Source organism: Bombyx mandarina, chromosome 10 (assembly GCF_030267445.1).
Source record: "Bombyx mandarina strain Sakado chromosome 10, ASM3026744v2".
NCBI lineage: Eukaryota > Metazoa > Arthropoda > Insecta > Lepidoptera > Bombycidae > Bombyx > Bombyx mandarina.
Window position 1 is genome coordinate 2,841,564 of NC_143217.1, and position 11,871 is coordinate 2,853,434.

The 11,871-nt window shown below is 34.7% G+C and overlaps 2 protein-coding genes across 3 annotated transcripts; both read right to left on the reverse strand.

Annotated features, from left to right (window-relative positions):
- Nucleotides 1-691: 691 nt before the first annotated feature.
- LOC114247416 (peroxisomal membrane protein 2) lies at nt 692-3,114 on the reverse strand. 2 transcript variants are annotated; one of them, XM_028180384.2, is made up of 4 exons: nt 2,735-3,114; nt 2,492-2,584; nt 1,606-1,891; nt 692-1,205 (listed from the first exon to the last, which is right to left on the reverse strand). In XM_028180384.2, exons 1-4 carry the CDS (start codon nt 2,821-2,823, stop codon nt 1,113-1,115), a joined length of 561 nt encoding a protein of 186 aa, XP_028036185.1. In that variant the 5' UTR covers nt 2,824-3,114; the 3' UTR covers nt 692-1,112. The 2 variants fall into 2 exon arrangements, with proteins under 2 accessions (XP_028036185.1, XP_028036186.1); XM_028180385.2 differs by having other exon boundaries at nt 2,876-3,054.
- A 5,425-nt stretch (nt 3,115-8,539) lies between these two features.
- On the reverse strand, nt 8,540-11,519 carry LOC114247423 (uncharacterized). Its single transcript, XM_028180391.2, has 5 exons — nt 11,039-11,519; nt 10,750-10,878; nt 10,508-10,677; nt 10,348-10,429; nt 8,540-10,272 (listed from the first exon to the last, which is right to left on the reverse strand). The coding sequence occupies exons 1-5, from the start codon at nt 11,097-11,099 to the stop codon at nt 9,176-9,178; spliced, it is 1,539 nt and encodes a 512-aa protein (XP_028036192.2). The 5' UTR covers nt 11,100-11,519; the 3' UTR covers nt 8,540-9,175.
- Nucleotides 11,520-11,871: the final 352 nt, after the last annotated feature.

An 11,871-nucleotide genomic window follows, 5' to 3' on the forward strand; every position in this document is an offset into this window, starting at 1 on the left:
GGGTTCATAGTGTAAATATACCTTTAACTCAGACAATAGCACTAATATCGGTTAATAATGAATCTGCATCATTTTGATATTTGACAACTACCCGTTCCAAAAGATTTGAAATATTGACTTACTCATTTCTGTACGGATTTTAAATGTCTTTGTAGCTACCTACCTACATATTGATTACCAAATAACAACTCTTTGATTGATATGACAAGATGAAGTCCGCATCCCTATTTACTTTATATAAAGTCGAAGATGATAAATTGGAAATAATTTGAAGAAACTTAGGGATCACCTGGTTGAGAAAAGCGTGAGCTTCAAATATATAATTAATTTAAGAGTTTTTAAGCACCATCTTGATATTATATTATTATTTTGTTGGAAATAATTTTAGTCAAATACTTAATAACATTCCCTATTTTATGATCTCTCAAATTCATGCTTTTTAATTTGTTGTGATCTTTGTTGGTAATATTATACATTTTTATTTTTAAGTATTTACCAAAAATATACTCTAATCTAGTCTGTTTTAGTGCAATATATTTATTGACAGCTATACATACCTAATTTAAAATTGTTTAGTCAGTAAGATCTAGTCGGTTACATTATAAGAACAATAATTTATTATTAGTTATAAGGTATTTAGGCAATAGAAACAAAATGAGCAATACATATGCATTCAATAATACTCATAATATAATTATTAAAATGTTTATTTTATAATATAATTTACATAATTAAATGCACAGAGCATGAATTGACAAAGTCATGTTATTGAAGTAGGCTTTTAAAAAAATACAGGCTGATTGTAAAATACCACAAACCTGAAAATGAAGAAATTCTGTTGTGAAAATAAATTATTCAAACAATTTGTTCTAAACAACCTTGTTTCGTTATAAACATCCAGTTCTTGATGAATACAAGTTACTTATTTTTACATTCAACAACATATTACACAATTCACTTAGAAATACATATTTCATTCAATAAAGCGAAATTGGCTAAATACTACATACAATTAGTTGGTCCTGATATAAAAATGTCTTTTGACTTATTATAATCACAGTAAGGTTTAAAACATCATCCACCACCATGAAAAACAAAGTTGATATTAAAGTTCAATCTCCTTTCCTCTGACTCTGCTTGCGTCTTTTGCTTGCTAAGAACATTGCCCAGCCAAACCCAACAATGTTCATGAACAGAACTCTCAACTGAAAAAATAAATACACTGAATTTTCATAATATTATTTTACGTGGTAGGCAGCGGCTTGGCTCTGCCCCTGGCATTGCTGAAGTCCATGAGCGACGGTAACCACTCACCATCAGGTGGGCCGTATGCTCGTCTGCCTAAAAGGGCAATAAAAAAAATAAAAAAATAAAAAAACGTGGGTGAAGAAGTTAATGGTCTTCCTGTTTTTATGTGGCTTTCAGAGCTCATTGACATCACATCACCCACCACCACCACCTTGAGACATGAGGTAAATCTTAATTGCAATACAGAACAGCTGCCGCACCCTTCGTGCTATACTATGTTACTGATGGAGATTAATTTTATCTATTCTGTATTTAATATGAACCATAAGTAACCTATAAGTTAAATCAATTACTCACCATTGGAGGTATAAATGCTAAATTTATGACTTGGAACAATGTAAGCCATTTCCAATTGGCTTCTAAGACTGGTAAGTACAATGCAAAAAGTTGCTTCAGAGCAGCTCTATGAGTTTTTCCTTCAAATCGAGCCAAAGAATATAGAGAAAATGCTTGCATTAATGGTGCAAAGATCAAACGTTCCAATAATAACTTTTTTGCAAGTGGAAATGATGCAGATTCTTCAGGAAACAGCCTTTCAACTGTTTCATAGAAATAGTGAGGAACTGTACCACCAAATAATAATCTGAAAATTTGGTTTCATTTTAGAAATGCATTTTATTTATTGTCTGTTGTGATTTTAGGAAACAATTTTATAAACTGTACTGCCAGATTGCATTCAATTGTATTGGATTGATTGGATTCAAATGTAAAGTATAACTTTAAATTACTATAAATTAAAATATTACTAAATTAAAAAGTTCTCATGTTAAATGAACTATGCAAGTTGCTTGCTTGCTCATGTAGCATTACTTTGGGATAGCACTTCTCTAGTCAGTGGGATGATATAAATATTGAGAGATCAAGCAAATATTAACGTAAAAGTTACTTCAATTTAAATTAGCACTTTCTAGCCACCATTTCCTTAATGTTGCAAGTGTTTTAATATCTATGCATGTGTTTAAATAGTTATATTATATATAGAGTTCTTCACTATTTTTCCATAATTTTGATTTATATTTTTTATCAATTCACTTATCAATCGATATTAAAAGAATGATCAGACCATGCACTAAATTTGAAATGCATAGATTGATACAATTAAAAGTTAAAAGGTTAAAAACTGTTTCTGTTGTTCCATTAAAAATGTAAATAAAAAAAGTAACTAAAGTAATATTTAACTTACCCGTAAAAACCAAATGCGAGAATAGGATCAAGTCTGATTGATTCTCCAGCCACGATCTGTGATGCTAGACTGCCAGCTGTACCCACTACGCAACTTAAAACAAAATTCCATAAATCAACAATTTACTAATATTATGCATAAATTTATGAAACTATATTCTTACGATATCGATAGGGATCACTGAACTTTGGAACCAACTTTGAACTCTGATTTATGAATAGAGATAAAAAAATTCAAACTTACCTTGTAATAGCTTTCGTTTTAATCGGATGTAAATATAAATTCTGTAGATATGAAGCTACTAGATTCATTATCGGTTTTGACAGAGACATTGTTATTAATTATTAATTTTCAATAAAAAAAAACAATTAAAATTACATTTACCCAAAGAAATAAGTAGGCACTGACAAAAACTTAAGTAGTCTGTCGGAACGTACGTAATGTACAATAAAATTATCGTACATATCAGTGTGTATGTATGTATATACGTAGTATCTTATTTTTTATTTTTTTCTGATAGCTAAGTATGTAATTATGTACCTAAGTATATTATCTCAAATATTATATAGGTGTTTGTATATGTAGTAATATGTACCTACTGTATAATCTATGAATATTATTTAAAATCGTTTTTTTTGACTTTTTGGCCGGAACGCGATGAGTGAAGTTGTGTGATTTGTTTTATTTTGTCTATTTAGTGTTTCTTCAGGTTTAAATGTGTAATAAAGGTGGTTTATTAACTGTTTAATATCTGTGAAAGTGCACAAATGTGGGAAAACAAAACAAAGCCGCTGGACGTAACTTCTCGGGATCCTCCAAAAAGTCCACTGAAAAAATCTCAGTAAATGACCACCATTTTACTGAGATTAGGTATATTTCATCCCATATCATTTCATCTCATCTCATTTAATTTCATCCCAGTTAATTAAGGCCTCAAATTAATCATCGTCATTTCATTTAATATCATTTCATTTCACTCCATATTATCATTTTTCATAAAAAGAAGAATAGAAATTAAAATAAGACATGACTTAAAGGTCTTAGTTACCAGGTCATAAAAACTCTTAAAAAAAATTGTTTTTTTTCGTCTGTATGAAAAGCAAAGGAAATAAAACTTTACAGCCAAATTATTTTGCGAAAAAAGCGCAAGTCAAGTTTGTTGAAGCTGATTCATATCGAGTAATACCGGTGTTAGCCGAAAGGTACAAAATAGTACAAATGTTTCTAATGAAATACGTGCTTAGGTAAAGTTCATCAATGCCTTCCACGGTGAAGGAAGGTCATTGTGCAATAAAAATCAAACCCGCGAAATTATTTGCGTGATAGGGTGTCTTGTGAGCCCGCGCGGGTAGACGCCCTGTTTATTTCTGACAAGAAGCCATAATGCGTTTTGGTTTGAAGAGCGGGACAACTATTACAGGTTAAAGCTGAGACTTGGGATTTGCGTCGCAAGATGGGTGGTGGTATTTACGTTGTTGATGTCTATGGGCTCCAATAACCAGTTAATACCAAGTGGGTCATGAGCTCATCCACCCTTCTAAACCAGAGTGAGCCATTAGATTTAATGTCACTGGCTGCCTTGAGAGGGCCATTTCAATTGCGAATTTTTGAATTATGAGCGAAGAAGCAATCAGTCATAATTGTGACTTAAGTTTTTTATTTTTTTATTGCTTAGGTGGACGAGCTCACAGCCCACCTGGTGTTAAGTGGTTACTGGAGCCCATAGACATCTACAACGTAAATGCGCCACCCACCTAGAGATATTAGTTCTAATGTCTCAGTATAGTTAGAACGGTTGCCCTATACCCTTCAAACGAAAACGCATTACTGCTTCACGGCAGAAATAGGCAGGGCGGTGGTACCTACCCGCGCGGACTCACAAGAGGTCCTACCACCAGTAATTACGCAAATTATATCTTTAATATATATGATGGTTCAAACACTAAATAACGTTTATAAATCACAGTCGTCTTTTATTATTATCAAATAAATAAAAGAGAGCAAAGTTTCTAGCAATAAAATAATTACCACCACAGGAAGTTAATTTGAAGCGCGATTTTTTATAAGTTGGCAGCTATTATCATGCATATTCAGAGTTTTTTTGTGAACTTTCAACATTCTACTATTAAACCACAAAAAATGGAAGATTTTGCAACGAATTTAATACTAATATTGAGCGTCGAAAGATCTTCCTGTTTTTTTCCCCATTCGCCTCTCAATCCCTAATCGCCCCATTTTACGGTACATCTCGTGTCGATACAATATACTGTAATACTAATGTGCTTTGTATTTTAAAATGAAAGCTTCATACATGTTCGTAGTCTGAAGTAGTTCGTAGTCGTAATAATGCAGTTATTTTTTTTGTTATTGCTTGGATGGGTGGACGAGCTGACGGCCCACCTGGTGTTAAGTGGTTACCGGTGCCCATAGACATCTACAGAGTAAATGCCACCACCCATCTTGAGATATGAGTTCTAAGATCTCAGTACAACGGCTGCCCCACAAACCGAAACGCATTCTTGCTTCACGGCAGAAATAGGCAAGGGTTCAACTTCAACAGACATTTACCAATTCTTTTGTGAATCAGTGCGAGTTTTTAACGTTCTCGACAGCGTAAAAGTTAACTCAAATTTGTATGGAGTTTGAACTTTTGCCGCTAGGTGCTGCCCTGTTCCAACTGCATCACTGAAGTATAGATATAGGTCTATGGTCCCTACTATATAGGGCTATGAACTGCATACATACAAATTTGACTTAATTTTTACGCTACCTATCGAGAATATTAAAAGACTCCCACTAAGTAAGTATATGTATTTAATTTATAATTTATTTTAGCTTAATTTATATTAAACTAATTGTCGCCCGACGGGCCTTACCTTTTTTTTTTTCCTTTGTAGGCAGACGAGCGTACGGCCCACCTGATGGTAAGTGGTTACCGTCGCCCATGGACTTCAGCAATGCCAGGAGCAGAGCCAAGCCGCTGCCTACTAACCTCAACTATAATAGTGATACATCAAACCTGTAAGTTTGAATGAAATTTCTGGTGGGTTTAAATGATGAAATTATTATAGTTAATTATAAATTTGTGCCTACCCTGCACAAATTCAATAATCGAGGACCATTATCGGACAAAGACAAAAAAATAGTAGTTTAAAAAAACTAACAAAATACGCTTTTATAGAAAATCCAACTAAAAAATTGAAAATAAATTTTGTGGTACTTTTCAGGATATTATCAAAATAACCCTTCTACTCATATCTGTTCATAAAATATTTATAACTACTGATACCATGCACCCCACGCTTTTTTTACAATAAAAACATTTTTTCTTACACTATTTTTAATTCAAATTTATTAAAATTTATTTTCGATTTACTAGTTGGATTTTCTATAAAAGCGTATTTTGTTAGTTTTTTTAAACAACTATTTATTTTTAATTTTTTAGTTGAATTTAATTTTTTTCAGTTTTTTTTTTAAATATTGAATTGTCATCGGTCTTTGATAAGTATACCAAATTTCAAAATCATGTTCAAAGATTCCGTTACATACTAACATTGTTACATACTACTTACTAACGTCTGAAGCTAATAAAAGCGTATTAAAAAGGAAATGATTTGTTGCATAAATTATTCTTAGGTCACAAAAAACATCAAATAAATTAGAATATATTTATTAATTTTCTTAAAATGTTTTAGAAACCATTAGATTATTAACAAAAGTATGATATATTTTCTCTTTAAATATTTTACGTGCCTATAATAATAATTTAATTTAATTGATATCTATATGTACAGAGGCTCTAATTTGTCATTAGTCCATACATACAATCACTGATGAAATATTCATATCAGAATAATGCAAAATTATCGTTAAACTGCCATTCTTTTTTGAGAATTCGTTACGATAAACTACACCTTATTAGGTCGAAATGGCCCAAAACTTCTCGATTGCCCATAAGAATTTTCGAACAAACCGACAACTCTGGAATAATAGGTACGTTCAAACAATCTTTGATGTGTTCTTAGATAGGTTAGATTAGATATATAGGTTTCTTCACTAGTCGAAAGTCTTGTTCACCAGATTACGTGGATTCTTTGCAAAGAGCATCAATTGTGATCCCTCCGGGTGTTGGTCGATAGGCAAAAGTGGTATAACGCATGAGCAGGCCAGTCAGTGACTGCTATGATCAGAGGGCATGTTGTTGAAGTTGCAGGGCGTGAGGAAGACGTCACAGATGACTCCATCCAAGGAGCCTGGTTCTGACTTCCAACGATGGCATGTAAGCGTACAAATACAAAGTAGGTCCGGAGCCAACTCCATCAAGACTCCCTCTATCAATTTTTCTCCCGAACGCGATATATTAGCAAGGAAACTTTCCAGATTCACATTGTTGGGGCATAGATCTGTGGCATAGGCTAGGGAACCTCTTTCCCAAATCTTGGTGGAGACATCTGCTCTCTCTGTGGGGAAAAGCAGTTTTGTTGATGATATGCTGAATAGCATTAAAGATAATCACCCAATGTGACAAGTCTTGAAATCTTCAGATGCTCACCTATACACCAACTCTGCAGGGTGCATAGTTGCATTAAAGCATTCCAACTGTGTAGCCGGTAGGGACGTGCCATCTGTATGGTGTACACTGAGGTGTTTGCTCCCAAGGTAGTCGACTGTGAATCTGAAGAAGATGAGAAAAGCACAATACCTGGACTGGGTGCTGGATATGGCTTGTATGTAACTTACAGACTCTTCCTCTATATAAACCACTCGATGAGGCATATGCCGAGAGACAACACAGGGCAGTCCTTGTACATATTCAAGATAGTTTGAATAAGTTTTGACACTAGGAGGTGGCATTGGTTCTCCCATCACTCTCAACATCAATCTAACTAGCCTGTAATAGAGCTTATTAGCATTTTCTGGTGTGAAATAAGCCCCCTCTCCACAAGTGTAAGATAACCCTCATGCCCACATTTTGCCAGGGCCCGGATTCTTTTCTTCGGCAGAAGCCGACAACCCCGCCAGAGAATATAGTTCCCCTGCTTTTCTGCAGGCCATGATTGTGTCTAATAAGACATTGCCTTGTGTTTAATGAGGCAAGGTGCAAGAATTTCTACAATCACACCGCTAAAATCAGTGAGATTAAGGAACGCCGCATGGACACTCTCGGAGATAGCACGATTTTCCAACGACCAAATTCCTCCTCTCGTATTTTTTATTTTTATTGCCTTTTTTGATGGGTGGACGACCTCACAGCCCAACTGGTGTTAAGTGGTTACTGGAACCCATAGACACCTACAACGTAAATGCGCCACCCACCTTGAGATGTAAGTTCTAAGGTGTCAGTTTAGTCGTATGTGAAGGATCCATATTATGGTCGATATGAATGTTGTCTGTTGAATTGGTGGGGATGAGATGGCGACGTCGTTGGTCGTCGACTATCGCCTCGACGACCCGTCAGTCGGGCGTCCTTAGGGTGGCGCCGCGAGCCTGGTTGTAGTGTTCACCGCGGGAAACCTCTTACTCTGACCGGGTTCTGACCCCGCGCGGAAATCGGACGTCGGGTGTAAGAGTGCAGGGGAGCCGTTTAGTGCGGTAGGGCCCTAAAACATCCTTGTTCCCGCGGTCTGCTTCCAGCATCAGCAGATCGTCAAGTCCCACAAACGCGCGCCCCTAGGCGCGAGGATCTCGTAGGAGGTTTGACCCGGCCCGAAAAAAAAGGTACATAGGTTTGGTTAGGTAGATTGGTTTGTTTGGTTGGTACATAGGACCCTTACAAGTTGTCTCCACTTTATCCTGTTTTGCGCTTGCTCCTTGAAATCACTACAGGTCATACCGGCAGACGAAATTTCGCTCTCCACGGTTTGTGTAGAGGACGACTAGGTCTTGTCCTCGCACGTGGTTGCCAGTCAAACGCGATTGATACTGCGTTGACTCCGCTGCGTCGTAGAGTATGTCTTATCCAACGCCATTTCCGATCGGCAATGTCTTGCGCGATGGGACTTTGGTCACATTTTGTCCAGAGGTCTTTATTAGAGATAGTAATTGGCCAGAATAAGCGAAGTAGTGCTCATCTTTAAATGAACCTGAATTTTAATGACCAATCCATACACGTACAATGCTTTATTGCGAATTGTTTTGGGGAATTGATTGAAAACTTTTACATGTTCATTTTTATTACTGTATTATTATTATTATTGTCGTAATTTACTTAATGATAAGTTCCTATAATGTCGCTAGCCACTTGGCAAAAGGTATTGTTAGAAAAACCTATCGTAATATTTCTACCCTCTTCCTGTCTTGGAATCATTTGTGTCAAACAAAGTGTTTTTTTCCTTATTGATTGGTGTTTAAACTGCCGTTAGTAGTAACTTATTGCATTGTCTATACCAATTACAATTAGTAAAAAGCGAGTAATTTATTTCTAATGTATGGCCCTGACACAACTACCACAGATTAATGCTAAATTAGCTATACTATAAGTATTCATATACAACCCTATATATGCCAACCTGTAGCAATATTTTTATATTATCCTCAACATTATTACTAAGAAAGCTAAATTTGTAGACTGAACTCATTATTTTCTACATAAATTACCATAAACTGCGCTTAAATACATTAGTTCTGATTCTATATCATTTCTTTCATAATTTAACTATTAATTTATTTTTTTAAATATTCCTATCAATTTTCAGTGTATAATTTGTCTAATTGTCTCTGTAAGTTATGTGAAGTAACCATAGGGGTGTCTAGGACTTCAGGGTTATTTTTTTTTGTAACAGGTGTGTTCAAAAAATTCATGTGCTCTTTCATTTCCATATAGACACTTAATGCTTTGTCCTTTAATTTTTTATCTGGTGTTAAAGCAAATGAATTTGAGACATTGGGCATTGATTTGTAGAACACCTTTTTCCTCAAACACTGGTTTTTTTTAGGTATCTTATATATAGGTGATTTAGTGGATCCCGACTTTACTATCACACTGTTTCCAGGACTTTGTTCTATAGTCAATTTGGCTGTTTTTTTTGTTAATTCTGTTAAAGTGTTATTACAGTGAGAATCAGTTATAGTATGACCATTCTGTTTTTCTTTTAACAATTTCGTAATATATTCCAAAGATTTTAAATGTGACTTTTTTATATTATCCAGAGTTTGAATACCATTTTCGATCATTCGTATATTTAGTTCAGTCTGTTTCTTTACTTCCAACAGACGTTGAAGTTCTGTACTGGTATTTTCTGGTTCGATGGCTGTAGCCTTGTTGAGCATGTTGCATAATGACACTATCACACTCTCCTCTCTTTCATTATTCTCATTTTTAAGACATGGCTTCTCAAAACACATGATAGTATCATTGAAGGAAGCTGAATTTTCCGCCTGTTCATTTGAATTATTGAAGTATTCTTTGACATTTCTGTATTCTTTGAAAGGGGTCGAAACAGGAGGTGATACTTCAGCAATGTTTTCCAATATCTGTTCTTGACAAAAAGCCTTCGTTATTTCCTCAACATCATGTATTTCTTTCTCTTTCATTAGGAAACTTGCATCACAACTGGATTTCCAAGACTCGTTGGACTTTGGAGTGTCCATCGCTTCAGGTACAACAAATTTGTGATTAACTATTGTGGGATTGTTTAGCTTCTTGTTAATATTTGTTAATCTTTGAGGGTTTAGTATGTTCTCTTTGTTAGCAATACTCTTCATTTGTCTTATTGGTTCTGTGGAGATTAGGGGTGTTTCTGGTATTTTACAAATACCGCTTATTCTTAAATTGTCATTTGCTGCAATTGGAAAAAATACATAACTGTAACAGGGAAAGCTAAGAACAACTGTGTGAAAAAAGTAGTAACACTAACCTTGTAAAAGAGTAGATTTTTTCTGTTTAAATTCTGGTTTGGGGAACTTTGGGGTTTCCACTGGTGTTGGATTTGATACTGCCTATAAACAAATTAAATTATCTATGTTTAGCTTGTGGATTATTGAGTAACATTGAACAATATTAATCTTTTTTCATACTTTTGGTTTTGGTTGAAAATTAAGTACTTTTCGTACAGAATCATGTTTCATCTGACCATTGGCTGTATGACTTATTTTCTTCTTATCAACTTTTACTGATGAGTTCCAGTTCCGTTTCTTTGCTGAAGTCATAGCCTGAACAGGCCTTTTTGGAGACCTCACCTTCAATGCTAAAACAAAATACTAAGAAATCATTCATTATTGTTACATTAATATATATTTCGTGTTTTTATGGTACTTGCCTAGTATTTCCGTTCTCATTTCAGCAATAGTGAGCGGTTTCATAACCTTCTCAGCAGTACTTGTTTGTGCCATAGAGCGGGGTTTCTTTCTAGCGGTTAAGGTCTGCATTGCATCCTTCGTTATTATACCTTAAATAAATGGAAATTTGGATTAATTTTCTATTGGTAGTGTAAATATGTTCGTACTAAGATAAAAACACATATTATATATTCAATTATTATTTTAAACAGTCAGTTTTGTCTTAGTATGATCTGAATAATATAATATGGAATGATGTTTTGAACTCACCACTAAGTCCTGGCAATAATTCGGCTAAAGTCTTTGGTTTAATTGATGTGGTGGTCTCCATTGTGATAAATTCATAAATTATGAAATAAATATAGCAGGTGTGTACTTATGTGTCGTCTTAATATCAATAATTCACAGTGCAAATTCGGTCATAACATTCAAAATTCAAACTATTGTTTTGTCAACTGAAGAAAATGTCATAGATGTTTTTCAACTTTATACTGTCCTGGGTTCTGGTTTTTTGGCCAAATCTTTAGAAATGTTTAGTTGGAATACATTTCTTTATACAAAAGAGAATTGGATTAAGACGTCCAGTGTATTCGTATGTAGCGAGCAACGGCGCTCGAATCCCGAAGGCAAGTACCACCGTGGTGAAGGAATAACATCCTGTAATAAAAATCAAACCCGCAAAATTATAACTTGTGTAATTACTGGAAGTCTTGTTAGTCCGCACGAGTAGGTACGACGCCGCGACGTAGATACGGCGGGAACGCGAGGAGTGAAGTTGGGTAATTTGTTTTGATTTGTCTATTTGGTGTTTCTTCAAGTTTATCTATACTATTCTATACTAATATTATAAAGAGGAAAGATTTGTTTGTTTGTTTGTTTCGAATAGGCTCCGAAACTACTTTACCGATTTGAAAAATTCTTTTTCCATTAGAAGCCGACATTGTCCCTGATGAACATAGGCTACTTTTTTTAATTTTTTTTTTTGGTTTCATGTGTGTTTTAATGTTTCCGAAGCGAAGCGAGGGCGGGTCGCTAGTATGTAATAAGGTTTGTATAAGGTTTGTCATCTGTTTAGTATCAATGAATGTGTACAAATGTGGGAA

Coding starts and splice junctions, on each gene's coding strand:
- LOC114247423 (XM_028180391.2), bottom strand. CDS start 11,099: ATGGAGACCACCACATCAATTAAACCAAAGACTTTAGCCGAATTATTG. Junction 10,879..11,038: donor ATTATTGCCAGGACTTAGTG/GTGAGTTCAAAA, acceptor CATTTATTTAAG/GTATAATAACGAAGGATGCA. Junction 10,430..10,507: donor ATTTTCAACCAAAACCAAAA/GTATGAAAAAAG, acceptor ATTTGTTTATAG/GCAGTATCAAATCCAACACC.
- LOC114247416 (XM_028180384.2), bottom strand. CDS start 2,823: ATGTCTCTGTCAAAACCGATAATGAATCTAGTAGCTTCATATCTACAG. Junction 2,585..2,734: donor AAAACGAAAGCTATTACAAG/GTAAGTTTGAAT, acceptor TTTTGTTTTAAG/TTGCGTAGTGGGTACAGCTG. Junction 1,206..1,605: donor TAGCATTTATACCTCCAATG/GTGAGTAATTGA, acceptor TTATTTTTTCAG/TTGAGAGTTCTGTTCATGAA.